Here is a 17,693-nt window from a genome sequence, read left to right as displayed (position 1 = left end):
CATTATGCAGAGCTGCAACTAACAATGACTCTCATTATCAACTAATCCACCAATTATAATTTTGATGAATCTATAAAATGTTTTACTATAAAACGTCAAAATAGTGAAAACCTCATATAGCCATCCAATATCAGGAAGAGAATGAAGAAAACACAAAAGATCTACTTTTGTATTTTTGTTACGGATTCATTTGTTTGTTAGTCAAGTGATAATTATAAAAAAAAATCCATGACACACTGAATTTTGTATTTATAAAGTTGAAGCGATTAGTTGATTATTATTGTAATTACTATAACCCTCATACTAAAGATTCACTGGATCCAGCTGCTAACATGGCAACATTTACTGATTTTATATCATCGTGAAGTTAATACATTTTGAGTTTTAAAAATGTTGGACAAAGGATATTTTGACATATTTTATCCACCAAAAACAGAACAGAATCAGATGAATCAATAATGAAAACATTGCTTTCTCTGTTTGAGTCACTGGTCTTCTTACTTACTGACTCTTATTTCCTTTAAGTAAGCCACATCGTGAATTATTAAAATGTTAGGTCTGCTATTACTGCAACAACCTAATGCCCCAGTGGAGATAATTCAAAATACACAAATGTTAGAGACGATACATCTGTAGGTTCTCTTCAAGTATCCTTGCCTTCTTTCTCTTCTCTGTATTGTAATAACACCAATATCTGACAACACATTTGTGTCTTATTGAGGGTCCTCACGTCTTTTATGTTGAAATCTGGTCATTCTCTTTTCGTTTAAAGGCTAAGCATAAAACAATCTAATTTAATGCATAATATGAAAAGAAAACCATCCAGACAAATGAACGCATCGTTTACTAAATCAACATTAGCATGTGCACTAACAGGTGACGTTGCTCATTGAGGGGTTTCTTTTTCTGGTGACCACTGGCACATCAGCTGGCTCGAGGTTGCTCAGGTCATAAAAAATAAGTGGCCTCAGAGACCGGTCACTTTGGCAGCTTGTGGCGTGGCGCCATGATTAAACCCGCGGTGAGTGATCGGGATGCAGGCGGCGGCGTCGGGGGACACTCGCATTGTGATGCAGACGTGCCTCGACTCCCCTCTGCAGCATTGCGGGGAGCGGCTCCAGCGCGGTGGAACCGAGCAGATGGTGAACGTATGCGGCGCTCATGCATGTCATCATCACCTTCATTAGCTGAAGGTGACATATGACATCATCTGGCCCGCATGCATTATGAGGGCCAGAAAGAGTTGTTTTCTTCTTTTTCTTCTTTTTTTTTTTTATTGCAGCATGGTTCAAGGTTGATGATGGGAGGTATTGTGAGCAATCTCTTTCTCTCTCTCTCTTTCTCTCTCTCACACACACACACACACACCACCTCCTCCTCCTCAAACCTCCCCCGTTCCTTACACCTCCCAGCATTAAGGTAAATAAGGGCTTCCAGCAGAGAGCCAATGAGCACGGGCCACTGAGCAAAGATGCATGTTTGTGTTGCCTTCCTCCCAGGACCCGGCTCGTTTATCTTGGCTGTCAGGTAAAGGGCAGACTCAGAGAAGGTGAAACTTTTTTCTTTTTTTTTTAATAAGACCGGTTTTGTTTCCATAGAAACTGCAGGACAACATTACAGGGACAATGATAAGAGAGCAAAGTCTAGTCTCAGGGCATCCCGCAGTATGCCTCATTGTTGCTGGAGACATTTGTGTTTACGTCAGAGAAATGAAAGAGCTATTTTGATGTATTCTCAGAGAGCCACTAGGCGCAGACCTTTTTACTGTGGGAGGTGAGATTAATGAGAGCATATTTACACCTAGCTTTCAGCTTAGGTCAGGAGCTAAAGGGTGGTTTCCTCTTACAAAGAGATGCTGAGTCTTCTATTGGTACAAACTCCCTGATAAAGACAGAAAAGACCTCCAATAACGATCCTACTTTTTATAAAAGGAACTGATACTGCAGAATGTACTCTTTTAAGAATACATTGAGGATAATGGACCGATTCACATGGTTGTAATGCTTTTTTTTTGTGAATAACGAATAATAAAACACTGAACAGCAGAAAGGATGTCTTTTAAAACGGTCAATAGTCCAAATGTGAGCTACCTACGCATTCAGGAATGTCTCCATGCTAAAAGTGCATAAAGAAGAAACAAATTGCACAGGTAATGAATACTTAATGACTACCACATTTTTCACTTTGTGGCAGTAAATGGGAAGCATGTTTAGTTAACAAATGAGTGGAAAATCAAAAGAACAGAAGGTACCACACACATTGTCAAAAGCCTGCAGCTGTGAGATAAACCAAGACAATGATACAAAGATATGAGAGTCTTTGTTTCCAGCCACACTCCTGCAAGAGAGAAATTAAGACTCTTCTGGAGCAGAACTCAACATGGATACGGTTCACATTAAGTTGATATGAAATAAGACTCCCTTTAGAAAATAGCACACAACCCTAATTATGTGAAGACATACAGGAAAGTGTTGCATTGAACACCAACCACTTTCTTCTGCATTCATGCCGACATTATGATCGTCTCAGTTGCTGAGAAAAATACTGTGGGGGATGCACAACCGACTCTCCATGAACAAAACAAAAAAAAAAACAAGAAAGGAAATATGAGGAGCTTCATTTTCGACGTCCATTACTAAAAATTGCTCCATTAGTCTGTGTTTAATTGTGGAGAGCAGAACTCTTCCTGCTCAATTGTGGGAAACAGCATTTGTCCTCAAAACAATATTGCTGTGTCCTGGTAATTAAATCCTGTTTTGTCACCTCCATTTCCTTTACAGTCTTTTATGACGAAACAAATAGATCCCGCTCACACGGAGGGTTTTCCCACCGAAGACATGCTACTTCTGCTCCCTCTTTACGACCAGTAACTTCACATTTTTTTCAACTCTTTGTTCCCCGCTTTCCAGCAGCCTGTGATTTATATCCAAGGTAAAGAGGAAGAGTGCTCCATGGGGACCGAGCGCGCATGCTTCATGGTAGACGGAGGCCGGGCCGATATCACACACGCGAGGGTGAGGGTGTGTGCTCTGACAGCTCATCAGTGGACAATAAGGCCTTGGCTGTTAATGTCCTGCTACCTGGCATGCTGCAGGGTCACAATCTGCAGCAGATGCTGGAGGCAGGCATCCAACTTGTGGTGGAGGAGTGGGAGGGCGAGAGGAGGGGGGGGGGGAATCCATGCTTGAGAAGCAAAAGGGAGTGGATACACTGAAAAATGAATGGGACGAGATGGATACACACATATGGCCTCACTGGCAGTTACTGGAGCAACATCAGGAATCGTATCTGAGCACAAATAAATGAAATCTTCTTTTTCCAGCAAGCTAGATTGAAAATGTATCTGTGCAGAGCAATCATGCATAATTCTAGAAGGAGGAAGTGTGGGGGGGGGGGGGGGGGTATAGCAGTCGGGTACATAGCAGACAGAGACACACACACACACACATGCGAGCATACAAGAAGGACTTATGAACTCAATTTAGTCGGCCAGACAGTTCTTGATTCTGTCACTTGGGATAATCGTCAGGATGTGGTACTCTGACCGAGCCCCTGCGTCTAAACCGGGCAGGATATAAGGTCTTGTTGGAGTGGAACTCTAGCCATGCAGCACCCAGACCTCAAGTGCTTTGGTGGTTTTGTGGTTATCTGCAGTAGCCAGCTGTCGCAATACAGAGGAGCTCTTCAAGAATGTCCCCTCTCCTCTTCCTCTCATCTTTCCCTCCTCTCACTCCCTCAATCAAAACTCTCCAATCAGCCCACCGATCTCTGTTCCTCTTCCCTTTGTCTACTCTGAAAATGTATGAATTACTGTTTCTTGCTCGTATTTAGAGATTGCACTATAGGATTAGGACCGAGAACGTGACAAAACAAAACTATTACGGTTTGTCGACTACGACAAGACACTAGATTACCAAGTTTGTTCCCAGGCAGGAAGAGAGAGGAAAAACCTCACGCTATATTTATATTCAACTATATGAACTGTTGCCTTACTGGGGGTTCTACACCACATTCATTTCAAGTTTGTTTTTTTCATGTGATGGAGGGAAACAACTTTCTTACTTTCTCGCATGAGAGTGACTAAGAGGACAGCTATGCATAATATATTTGACAGTGCATGTTTAAAAGGTTATTCCTTTCCGTTCAAAATTAGGTCAGTTCATCAAACGAATGCAGGAGGAGGCGTTGAGACTTGATGTTCAGCAGTATGTCTGTCTATCACCTAAATTCAGTTTTGTCTGTCACTGTCAGGGACAGCATGGATAAAAAAATTAAAAAAAACAACTCTCCACAAACATACATCATAAAACGGATGCAGTGGGAAGCAGTGGAGTGATCAGCAATCTGGTTTCCAGTGCGAGTGTAACCCAAAGTGCACAGCTCCACCTGCTGGTCAAAAAGAGCTACGACATCACTAAAACGAGCAAGAAGCACAAGTGTTTGCATTTACAACTGCAATGAGAGTCATTTTGCTGAGTAGAAAGCCACCGCTTTGCCAGCAGGTTTATTAATGGACGAGGAGTGGGCATTAATATGTGCACTGAACAAAGATAACCAGCTGTGTTTAATGTTCATTTGAGGCAGTATGGGGATTCTCTAATTTATGCACATGTAGCATACGTTTAAAGTGTTTATTTTTAAACTGTGTGTTTTCTTGAAAATGGCCTTACTTGTTAACTGTTTGGGGTCCCGCCAATCCCACTGCTAGATGTGTAAAAAATACTTTTTTATTCAGATTTTATGAACCTGAAAGATAGGAAAACCCTTTCTTCTGCCAAAAAGTAGACATTCAATGCTGACAGATTACAGAAATAAACATGAAGTATTGCTATCTCACTAAATAAGGACACATACTGTATGTGTGAAAAGTTTACGGGCTATGTATAAACAATTTTGGGAGAGTAGAGGGGGGGATTACAGGCCAAAAAGGTGTAATACCTTTTATGAACAAACTGCTAAAAAACTGCAATAACAGAGATAGATGTAAACTTATTTGGGGGGTCTTGCTGTGTAAAAAGTACAGTCAATGCCAATCAACAGCGTCCTCTGAAAACTAAGTAATGCATCATTTACTGAAGCATTAAAAAAAGGAATTGTTGTAAAATTAGCAAAAAGCATCAAGTTGATTTACAATGTGAAGTATGTGTTGTGAGCTGTCAAAGAGAAGGACGGTCTGCAGGACTACAAACAGAATGATGGCAAATATACTGTAATGATTACAAACCTAGGGGTGGGACTCCTGCAAGGAGTCACAAGGTAGAAATCAGAGGTCATGAGATGATTAACAGCATCAAACATATGCAACATGTATGTTTATCAGACCATTAATTGTAAAAAAAAAAAAAAAAAAACTGAATCATTTTACCTCACAATTATTTGTATAAATCAATAAATCATCTCTTTGGCTATCTGATGGCTAACATTTCCGAGACAGTAGCAGCCTGCACAGAGGGCCAAATGTGGGAGTCACAAGCAGAAAAAGTTTAAAAGTGAAGACATATTTTATTATTCAACACATGCTGTCCCCTGATGAGAACACCATGTGGGTTTCGCAGTGAGGCTCAGGCAACCCTCAAATGAGGAGGCTCGTTCCCCGAGCAGCTCTGGATAACCTAAGCTCTTGATGCTTCTTCAGTGGATTCCTATTAGCAGAGCTTAAAAGCTGTCATTTCAGTTAAGCCAAGGCAAATCACCTGAGCTCCACGTCTAGTGGAGGGATGGATGCGAAAATGAGACAAATGACGAAATAGGAAAATGACAAAACAGCCATATGAATAAAAGAAAAGAATAAAATAGATATGAACAGCGCAGCATAGACCTACATTTACCGAATCAGACCTTTCCTCTGCCAACTGGCCACACATTGAGGAGAGGCCTGCACGGCAGCTCCGGGGCACGTATTACCATGTGATTAACCTCTTCAAGATTAACCGGGCAGCAAAGAGACGCGCGAAGGTCAGAGGTCGGTGCTCAGACAGCCACTCCAGCATGAAGGGTGGCCTGTTAAACGAAAGGCCACGCTCAAATCTACCCACCTGTCCTCGGGCATCTTTTCGATACTGTAGCATTCATCCCGCAGTGCTCATTCCTCCCGTGTTAAATTCCAACAGCATGCAAGGTCAGTTGCCTTATTATCGTAGAAATAAAGAAAACTGTTGTACTCAATTAGAAAAAAAGGCTCTTTGAAAATGTACACTCATCGCCAAACACCTGGTGTGTGTTGGCAGCCACGAGACAAACTGCAGGTGGGGATGAATTAAAGCGAGTCTACACCGGAGGAGGTAATCATGAATAACACATCACACTCTTTTTAGCACTACTATAACTCCTGGTTGTTGTCTCTCATTGTAAGGGGGACAATGAGACCGCAAAATACATTCTAAAATAAATGTCCTGCCTTTCACGTATAAGTTTTAAGATCTGTTGTCAAACTGAATAAGAAAGTGGAGGTGTGGCAGCTGAAAAGGAATGAGGGTCCTTGTTATACCTCGACTAATGTGCTCTTTGTCAGTCTGTTACTCCAAAGGAGAAGCACAGAAAAAGATAGGAGCTGGTGTGTGTTTGCAGCTCATGGCAACCTGGCATTCCTTTAGTTTGTGTATGTGTATCCATGACGCATGTGGGAAAGCGTTAACCTTTAACTGCAACCAAAGAAGATCACTTCCAGAGTTTCAGGGACGTTTCACTTTTTTTTTTTTCGGGGAGAGCAGTTTTATGTCTTGCTATCCAGTGACGAAAATCACTTTAAAGGATGAACAACACAGGGAGATCTGTTTTACTTTTTACGTTTTTGGTTTACTTGTGTGTGAAAGAGGTCACGAATCCACAGAAAAGTATCACCGATCTCTGCAGCTCCCCTCAGCTCTTTAAACATCTTTCAAAAGGTGCAAGATACGAGAATGGGAGCATTTGAACTGCCTCTCGATGGCCCTCACTGTGTCGGTGGTGAGTCTGCGGCTTACAGCTAACAATGCTAACAGGTCTAACAGCGCCAAACGTGCTGTCAGACCAAACAGTGCTTACCTGAGAGGGAACCAGAGGGTGGGTGCTACACTTCCAGGACGCCGCTGACGGGCTGAACAGCGGTATCAGCTGTTACCATCGTATAAGAGCAGCGGGACATGCTCACATGCCCTCACATGCACTAAAAGCCTGCTCGGCAGGCCCGGCAATGTGAACTCAGCGAGGAGAAGGTCTGACGATAACGCACGCAGAGGCAGAGTGACTTCATCCATGATATATTAAAAGTTTGCCATGAATCAACCAACATTAACGCAATTCATTCCCAGCAAGACAACAACCCTTCAGTCCACTCGGCCATGAAGAACGTTGGCACACAGTATGCAGTGGCAAACCGAAAGCTAATTGCAATATGCAAAATGCATGGGTTGAACATACACCGGGACACAAACAGCATTACATTTGGGGAAGAGTGCATTTTGACTTGTGCACGACTCAAAGCTTTAGGACGTGTCCGTCTTGACAAAGAGGTCACTCCAGAAAAGAGTTTAAGGGCCAAGTTAAAAACGATTGTTTCCTCTGAAGGCCATCCACTACACTGTGTTTTTAAAGGACTCATAAGTTCAATTAGTGAGCGATTCAGACTGCCAAAGTGTTCAACCGAACAACTGAGAAGGTCTTTTGTCCCAGCAGCAGTTTGATTTTTTAATGAACATTTTTAGTTGTGGTTTTTAAATTTAAAGTTTGCATCTTTCTATGTGTCTTGTTGTCTTGTTTCTTATGGTAGTTTCTGGTGTTTGTTTTTGTAATGTGTTTTTTTTGTCTGTTGTGCACTGTGAACCTTGTCTGTTGTTGTCTATATGAGTCTGTTATTGTCTATGGTGACAAACGAGTTTCCCCACCGAGATTAATTAAGTTTTCTTTCTTTCTATGTATCTATCTATCTATCTATCTATCTATCTATCTATCTATCTATCTATCTATCTATCTATCTATCTATCTAAAGTTGTAACTTTTGGTAAGCAAAAAACAGAGGTAAGGTATTTTCCCATTAAACAATTTTTAGATGTGTTTTAAGCCGTTTGTCCTGCAAGATTTGTAAATTAGATCTTGTTATTTTATTTAGCATCATTCACATTGTTTCTGTAAGCATAATAACGCCTCTCCATTTCAATGCAATGCAGACACTTTGCGGTTATTCAAGGTAAAACAAAACTGTTAATAAACCCCAAACTAATCAGAAAATATAATATTTATCAATGTGTAAAGCAAGGGACAAACCAGAAAGAAAGCATCTGTTTTGCCAACTTTCCCTGAAAGCAAAACTCCATCATCTTCATTCACACAGACATTGAGATGAAAGCAACCTGTGTTCATCCTCTATGATCTTATCTGATGTTTTTTTATCTTTTTATTTATCGGGTGCCCAGATGAGGCCCTGAATTAAATCTTCCTTTAATCTCAAGCCCTGTGTTGTGTATTGTTTTTTGCTTGTCCTTTGTTGTATTAAATAAGACAAAGCTCTTCCGCAAATCACTACTTCTTTAAGACCATAAAACAATCTGTGCCAGCACATACAAAGCGATGTTATTAAGGCATCCACACACATTCAAATGTACAGTTTGACACACACAAACACACACACACACAGAGCAACTGAACCAATCGTTTAAGGTCTCTGAGGCCTCGGTAAGCTTCTGTAAATCAGCCACCATCCGGCAGTGAGTTTTTCCCCCCTCTCTCTCAGTGGATGTTGGGTTATGACCCGTAGGCAGGAGGTTATTTATTGCTTTTGTCTCAGGTTGTGTTGACTCCCAGCCACTCATCTGTGGTTCTAGGCTAATAGAAAGCAGCACGGGGTTGTAGATCTGCAGGAAGTCTGCTAAGCTGCAGGGACTCAATAGTCTCCCCAGAGCCACGTCTCCCCAGATTCTTAATGTCTCTCAATTCCCCAGCTTTCTTCCTCTACTTTTTTTTGGCAATGACCGAATCAAAATGAGAACCTGTGAGTGAACCTGAGGTGAACGAGTCCCAATAAATAAGTGTTAGTGTGAATGAGGAAAAGAGCAAGGAGGGTTAGAGAGCTGAGAGAAGCTCACAGACCATAAACATTTCCCAGAAGCAAAGACGACAGACAGCCTGCTGGACTGCCTCTTCCTCCAGCACATGAGAAACATCTCTATTCTCAGAGATGGCTGGGGTGTTGTGTCGGGAAATAACAAGAGATGAAAAGCGTAAATTGTCAATGCTAGAATGAAACTTAACCTTGATACTCTGTCTCCATAGTAATGTGATTTCTGATGAGCAAAACCCGACCACACATTTTTCTGCCTGTGAAGAAGACTGTGAAAGGCCTCCTTTGCCTTTTCCATCTTCCTTTTTTCTTACCTTCACACAGCCGCTGTGAAATGATCTCAACAAGGCTGTCATCCTCTACAATGGGCTGTCTAACCCAAACTGGCGACTACAACCTCACCATGGTTTGAAATACGGGCCAACTTGCCATTTCTACAGCGCTGACAGCGGCTGACAGTTAAGAGGAACCACCACAGACTAAAGATATATGAGCAGGTCCTTGAGTGATGACAGCACGGGTGAGATGGAGAGCTGTGATGTAATGGAGACAAGGCCGCTGACTGATACTATGAAAAGGGACAGCTTGTTTGCTCCAGTTCACAATCATTCATATCCAAGATCTATGTTTGAGCGCACTAACAGTTAATAGATGAATTCTACAACGGTGGACGCTCGCTTATATGGGCAGCAAACATGTACAGGGTGTGTGTGTGCGCATGCGTGCGTGTCAGACCAGAGTCAAACAGTATGCAAACAGCCTAGCGCCTGGATCGTACAGTGAGAGGAGAGCAGTCATTCCCAAAGACTGGGACGGACCTAATGGCAGGTCGCAGGAGATTTTAATTAGGTTTTATTTAACATGTATTGTTTTGATATATATAGCATACATATAATGTACTTGAATCTGACATAAAAGGTGAATGTATATTCTGTTTATGTCATCGATGAGGGAGCCTGTTAACTCCCCCTAAATGCATTTACTCTGTATCATGTATAAAGTGTTTCATATGTATGTGTTTTAAACAACACAAGTATAAAACAAAGCTGTGGTTATTCAAACATGGTTTTCCTATTCAAGAGACAAAATGGTAGAACGGAAATGGCAAAAAAAAAAAAGGTCAGGAACGTTGTTTTTAAAAAGTGGGACCCAAGAAAATAGGTTTGGAAAAACTTTGAGAGTGATAGCTTTTTGTCAATTCAATATATTTTCAGGCATTACAGCACATTTACAGTAAGAGCTGTCTCTCACATTATTACGTCATTCCAAAAATATCCTCATTGGAAAATCAGACACACGATGGTTTACTTGTCGCCCACCTGACCTATTTTCAAACAAACCTTTTTACGATGTCGGTTCCATTCCAGCAGGATAGCCCGTCACCAGAAGCCAGCTCACTCACACACAGCTGATCCGCCAGGCCGCCGTAGAACGTACGGTAGAGACGTAGACTGTTCAAAAAGTCTCTGTAAAAGCAGCCACAGACGGTGCACACGGATAATTAACTTGTTTAACAAGGTTTTTTCACATATTGGTTGGAGACGTAAAGCAAAAAATCAGAAGATGGCACTTCTTTCTGTTCACACATCTGGTGTCTTTCACCCAGTTACCTCCTGCCGACGGTAAGTGAGTCCCCCGACGCTCTGCCAAGAGCTTTAAGCGGGATGGAAGGTCTGCTGCTGCTGCGCTGGATGCTGACTGACTGTTGAGCCCGCCTGCTTGGTGGCCCACACAGTTTGTGCACCTATTACCCGATGAGACAGATGCAGATATAAGTCTAAACACTGAAGGAGAAACGTGCACTTCAAAGCTTGGAAAATTGTACTGGTGCATGACAAATAAGCCTTATTTTAATGCTCGAGTGGCAGTTGTTTTTATAGTAAGACCATCAGTGCAGCCAAGCCCATCATCTCTCTGAACGTGAATGTGACGCCTATCAAGCAGCAGTGGCACTCGACCACCACTAAATGGAGCTGTGGCATATCTATCAGAGCAGAAAAGAAAGTATAGTTCAGGAACACACGTCCTGAGCATTCGTTTTAGAAATACCATAATGTGGGAACAGAAAGTCACATGTTAATACTTTATGACTGGACAGATGATAAGTGTTTTATGGCAGTTTAACTATAAAGTTTTTTAAGCGCCTTGGAGCGTCCCATACGGATGCATTTTTAGGAGTTTTAACCTCCTCTGATTTGACTGACCTGTGTGTGTGGGGGAGAGGCGGGGGGGGGGTCTGCTTAGCTGCTTACCATAAGGGTTTATACCAATATTCATAATATCTTATAAAGCATTTCTAACGCAAGCTTTATCCTTTATCTCTTCTTCCATTTGCTGGTACTGGTTTTGCGCTCCCACAAAGCCCCATTACAGTTTCAAATCCACCATCTTCAACAATAATATAAATCTCTCCTCAGATGATCTGACCTGTGCTGAGAGGTGGGGTCCATTTTTCTGTGCGTTTCCGACCGCATCATGAAGCAATGTGTGAACTCCCAGAAGCACTTGCTCCAAATCCTGAGGTCCATGCATCCGTGCCGACAGGCCCTCCAGCGAGCGAACAAACTCCCTCCAGTGGGCGTCAATCTCCGCCATGCTTGCCAAACAGCCCCGCATCACGTTGAGGCAGTAACCCATGCAGGGCTTGGACTGGGTTAAGCCCTGTGGAGCAAATTACTTCGGGATCAGAGATGCTGGAAAAGACTTTAATTAATTTCCGATCGATAGACTTCTGAGGCATGCATCTATACCTGACAATGAGGACAGTAGTGCATCTTGAGCAGGGCCCGTCTGCACTCCCGGCTCAGCTGTAAGTGGTCTGTGGTATTGATGACCTCGATGCCGAGGTGCAGTGCCTGAAGGAGAAGCTTCCCGGACACCCCAGAGCGGGCAATCTGGTCAGCCAGGAGGCTGGGCACCCCACCAAACGGCCTCACATCCCGACTGGACGACCTTACGCACTCAGCATAGCCCGCCGATATGTCGCTGAGGCCTGGGTTGATGAGGTGGTTGTAGACCAGCGGGAAGAGAGAGTCGAAGAATCGCTGCACCAACTCATCAACGTTGAGCTCAGACCCCAACAGGAAGAGACCGATATCTGTGAAGAGTTCCCGCACGGGGTCCACGGCCTGGTCAGCCATGTCGCGGTACGACTCCCGTAGGACGACATTCGTGTGATTCTCTGCCTGTCTCATCAGGACCTCGAAGGTGTCTGTGTGAAGACGGGAAAGAGAGAGAGAGAAAGAAAGTCAAGAACACACAGGATTTCAACACATTATCACTTTTATCTTGCGTCAGAGTTGCTCTTGCAGAAATGCAAAGAGAAAGGAAATCCCAAATATCCTCTAACTGGCGTGCTGTTATAAGACCGAACACATTATAGTGCCCCCACATAGCTTCTACTTCCATTAACTCAGAATGAAGAAAAGAGGAGAGACTTCAGGGGTCCCAGCAGGAGCTGAAGCTCCCTGCGTCTTCCCACAGAGGGGGGAGAGTACGTGTTGAAAAGCAATTTGCTCTCTAATCAAAAGCTGAGCTGACGAAAAAAAATGGAAAAATGGATTATGCTGTGATATAATATGAAGAGAGCTCCAGTATATAGTGTAGTGTGTATAGTATAAGGCTCATTGTGTCATCAGGGATCTTAAAGTGAGAACAAGAGGATGAAACAGAAAAGGGAAAGAGACACATGAGGTTCAGAGACTGAAATGAGGGAGAAAAAAATATGAAGAGAGACAATCGGGATGAAAACATTTTTGTTTTTACAAATGAATTCCTCAGAGAATAAGCAATTATAACAATGGCCATTCCACTCTCACAGCCCACAAATTGCCCATCGCGCTTGTTGTCATACAAGCACACACACACACACATAACAGGCTCTAGCATGGCAAGGATAAGACGCTCACTTTCAAACTAAAAACATGTATTCGCTATCCTCAGCACATGATTTTCCACACACACATTTTTTTTTCATCACCATGAAAGTAAATGTCAAGCAAATTCTGCTAAGCTGTATTTGACACCAAAAAAAAAAGGTCTGTCCAGTCCTGATAAAACGCCTGTGTGAAGGATACTAATACTCAGACGGCTGCATGAGGAGGCAAAAGAGTATCATGCTGTTGCACTTTTGGCTGCCACAGCCGTGTAACCCTGTAAGCAGTGTGGATTTCTGAAAGTGCATATTTCAGGAGCGGTTGTTTGCATCCAACATCTACTTCATTGTGTTGGGCTGTTTGCAGTCGTTCAAACGGGAGACTTGGCGTGGAGGAATAACCTCGAGCGAAATAAAAAAGGTTTCACCAGTGCAACAAGCTTTATCCCTTTGTCTCTTTCTTTTTTTCCAGCTTTTGTTTCAGCTAATACCTTAGCGATGGCGATTCTCACATCATGTGCTTGTCATGAGTTGCGAGGCAATGGTCAGGGTGAAGGCCTGGAGCTGCCTGGGGGGGCTGGGAGTCTGGGGGCGGGGGGGGGGGCGTAACCAGTGCAATAAGGGCTTAGACGGTCGAATCCAGTACAATATGCGACGACGTGGAAAGATTGACCGAAAGCGCCCTGGGGAGGGGGAACAGAGAGGGGTCTGGCATGCCTGCAGGCGCATCGTCTCAAGCAGGCGGTGTTAAACACCGGGTACCGGGAACTAAATCTGACCGCGGGTCTTCTGTAATCTCACATGGACGTGATATGTCGAACAAGATCCGAGGCTCAGAGATGCGCTCATGTGTGGATGAGAGATGAAGCTGCACCTCCTACACAGCTGGCACTCTGGTCAGAGAGCGGCACACAAAAACAGAGAGGAAGAATGTCTAAAGAATGAACAAAGACAAGAGTGGCAGCTGTGGAAGAGCAGTGTGGATGAAACAGACAGATAGAAGACAGGCGAGCAGACAGGCAGAAAAACAGAGAGAGAAATGTATACACTGTGGAGTACGGTTGAGATGATTACAGCCCTCGGATGTATGAAGCAGAGCAGCCAGAGTTATGAAAGGTCTCACAGGGATTACAGCGTGTGCTTCAGGGGTTTACCACATTGGATTGTGGAGTTAATGAATCCCACCTGTCAAACCCCCGAACAAATATCTCTGTCGTAAACAAAACTATCTTGGTTTTATCTCACCGGTTTATTCATGTGCGTCCTAAGACGCAATTGTCATGTTGTCACTTATCGACTTCCCCACCATAGTTCATGTAGGCAAACTTAAGAAGCCACGGATAATGAGCTGATCAGCAATTCTGCTGTTTAAACAAGTCTGCAGTGTTAGAAGAACACCCACACAGAAGCTGCCAGCTGTCCAGGCAGTGTTAATGACGTTTTTCTTTCCACCAAAGAGAGTGTGAAGCAGCGTCTCTCACTTGGAGGCCGAGACCAGCGGTGAGGCTTCTGGGTAAGCCTGAGGACAGAGATAACGCGAGAAAAGGAGAAGATGAAAAAGTAGCAGAGTGGGAACGCTTAACTTTTTTTTCCACAGAATTATCTAAGCCTATCCGACACACTGTGCGCATTTCGAAACCGGTTTCTTTCAAGCTGCTGCAATCCATATTTTATATCAACAATGAATTGTGGTTTTCAGTCTCAACTTTCAAATTTGGGTTCACCGTCACCACTGCTATCAACATTGTCTACAGCTACAAAGCTCAGATGAACCCAGTGTACAAAAGCTGCTTAGCACCAAACAAAGTCAGTGACACGCTGGTAAACACAGTGGATAGCAGTTAAAGAGACAGATATGCATCTTAGGAGGTGAGAAAGACCAACAGAGCAAAAAGAAGGTGAATATTGGACGTACATTTATGAAGTGGCCACAAACATGACTCCAACTAAATGCTAATGTTTCTTGTGCAAATGTCCTCGTTATAAAGGTTATCGTTGCGACCTTATATCTGTTGGCTCTGGATAAACAAACACATTGAAAAAAAATCAGTTAATGCAAGTTTAAAGCTAAACACCTGCAGATAAATCCTGATTGAGCCAAGTTGAATCACTCTGCAAGTATATTTATCATGTTTCCCAATCCTTAATTACTCTGAATCCTATTTTCCAGGACCTCTGGGTGACTTCTGTCCGTTAAAAAAATAAATAAACGGACCTAATGAGGATGCCTGTTTTGTTCTGTGTGTGTTCAGAGTGTCAATGACCCAGCTGATAAGAGGAGAGTAGACATGTTTGCATTTCTGGCAGCGGGAGGAACACTGAGAAGAGGCTGAGCCAGCGTGATAGAAAACACTTGCATACTGTGGAGCGGCTTCTCCCTCTGATACCAGGATCTGGTCTGCTTCATTTAACCAGCAGCTGGACACATGGTGGGCATCATGCTTAATGTGAGGTGAAGAGTTAAAGGGGAGTGTGTGTGTGTGTGTGTGTGTGTGTGTGTGTGTGTGTGTGTGTGTGTGTGTGTGTGTGTGTGTGTGTGTGTGTGTGTGTGTGTGTGTGTGTTTTCATTTATCTCAATTTTAGCAGAACAATGAAAAACATTGCAGTTGCTAGCCTGATGTGATAAAAAAACATAACGCCAAGACAGACAGAACCTTTTTATAAATGAAAACATCAATAAGTAACTGGTTGTTGAACTATTATGTTAAAGGTTACAGTACTGATTGTTTAAGTCTATCTAACGTTTTTTGGACTTTCATTCTAAATGTTAGCACACAAACAAAAAAGCAGATCCTAAGCAATAAGCATGCATGCAGGTTTACGTTTCATATTTAATTTGATCTTATGACCATTTAACTGGATTGATATCCACTTCTAATGAATGTAGAAAAAAAGGGAAGAATGTGCAACTTTGAATCCTAATTTAGACTCACTATAAGACACCATTACAACATGCCACCCATCAACCTGCGTAGGTTCCTCCCTCGCCTGCTGGCGTGGCAAACAAACTGTGATAGATGAACAACTAATGTTTGAACGCTTGGTTATCATCTAGATATATTGGCTATTATAAAATAATCAACAAAGCCCCAGTTCAGTTATATTCCTCAGTTGCAAAGCTTTCCTCCACGTCTAAAAGGCTTTTAATTTGATCCCATTTTCTTCCTTTCTCTCATAATTGCTGCACAGTCATTTTCTTTAATGTAGGATGATCTGGTTAACTGTGACAGGGGTAGCAAACCGAGTGATGAGTTACACTTAAGGTCAGGGCTTCTGGCAGTTGGCACTAAAGAGGTTTATTTCTCTTCACTGCGCCACCTTCTCGCTCTTGTTCTCTTTCTGGCTCTCTGTGTGGGATCGGTTTGGGAGGTAACAGTAATATCTTCACATATTTTTTAGCAGTTTTAAACATCCGAGGACGCAGATGTTAGAGAATTATGCATCCGCATGGGGAAATACAATGCACAGTAAAGATAGCTATAAAGTATATTAAGCCAGTTTCAGACGTGAACAGATAAGAAATTGCAGAGTGTTGCGTTCACCACCAGAGGGAGACATTTTATTGAATTTTATTGAGCATCTGTAGGAAATTGGATCAGTGTGATGTTGAGTAAACAGAGAAGCAACTGACTAAACATGTGTTGCTCGCGCCCTCCAACTACTGCCCACTGTCTCCAAAAACGGCCACAGCTCATCCAGATTTGTATTCTGTACTTTGGTAAAACGTTGAGGTACAGTCAAGGAGTATTAAAAATATTATTAAAAAACAAACAGCCTTAAAGTGAAAAATGTGCACACATTCCAATGAACTTACATCACTTGATTAGTTTAAAATAGTACAGAGGATGTTACTCAATGAATAAATTAGTCTTGAGTGTCAATAAAACACCATATTTAATGAATCATTAAAAAAACAAAACACGGCCTTCAGGTGTGGTTTACTAATCACACTCGCGTTGCTGAGCTATTTACAACTCATTATCTGATAATGATGGTTGAGCAAGCATGTGTGCAGGTATTGTCAATATACTGTGTCAATGCTGTGTGTATGTGTGTGTGTATTTGTATTCATAGACGCGTCTTTGAGGAAAATGATCAGTCAGCTGGATGAAAAATAAGATGAGCCTTTAGTTAAATATCCCTTTGAGACAGACAAAAGACCAACACTTCTGTTCTCTCTCTCTCTCTCCCTCACTCCCCCCCCATCTCTCTCTCTCACACACACACACACATGCAGACACAAGCAGACAGAATAAGCAGAAGCATTGTTGAAACAGTAAATGTATCACATTGCATAGTGCATCCCTACATGTGCATGTGCGTCGATATCAGTTCCTGCGTTTGAAGCCATGTTTTCAGGTTTCCAGCACTCAAATGCCACCAGCCGACCTCAGCTGAGCTGTTGAGCAACAAAGATGGCTTTTATTAACGTGATTCATCCTCTGTGAATGGCTGCGACCACAACAGAGAAGCCCGGTGACATCTGATAGGCTGCAGAAAAGGCCACTCTCCATCGAGAGAGGATGAGTCAGTGGCTCTGTGGGTTCAGCTCATCCCAGAGCAAAAGACACACAATGAAAGTCAATGACTTACAGGGTGGCACAGTCTGTACAGTCAACAGAAAGCTATGTCTTCTTCATCGGGGCATAGAGCACCCGCACGCTTTGTTGTTCCAGGATGATTGATGGCGATGATGATGACTATATAATGCACACATGTTTGTGGTAGTAAAAAAAAATTGAAAAGGTCCACTGATTGTAAAACCTAAAAGAAAATCTGATTGCT

The 17,693-nt window shown here is 42.7% G+C and overlaps 1 protein-coding gene across 1 annotated transcript in view; it reads right to left on the bottom strand.

Moving 5' to 3' along the window:
* The window catches only part of gpc5a (glypican 5a), a 105,823-nt gene that overhangs the window by 70,119 nt on the left and 18,011 nt on the right, over positions 1-17,693 (bottom strand). Inside the window, exons 3-6 of the mRNA XM_068575058.1 lie at positions 11,785-12,245; positions 11,462-11,695; positions 10,645-10,778; positions 10,375-10,500 (exon numbers count right to left, since the gene is read on the bottom strand). Of these exons, the coding sequence (XP_068431159.1) occupies positions 10,375-10,500; positions 10,645-10,778; positions 11,462-11,695; positions 11,785-12,245 (955 nt within the window). The remainder of the gene's footprint in view (positions 1-10,374; positions 10,501-10,644; positions 10,779-11,461; positions 11,696-11,784; positions 12,246-17,693) is intronic.

The sequence above is a fragment of the Clinocottus analis genome, unplaced genomic scaffold, assembly GCF_023055335.1.
Source record: "Clinocottus analis isolate CAN_PGR_092001 unplaced genomic scaffold, fCliAna1.0.p SCAF_1, whole genome shotgun sequence".
In the NCBI taxonomy this organism is placed as follows: Eukaryota; Metazoa; Chordata; class Actinopteri; order Perciformes; family Cottidae; genus Clinocottus; species Clinocottus analis.
Note: the sequence above shows the minus strand (reverse complement) of the source record. Positions and strands in the feature narration are given on the sequence as shown.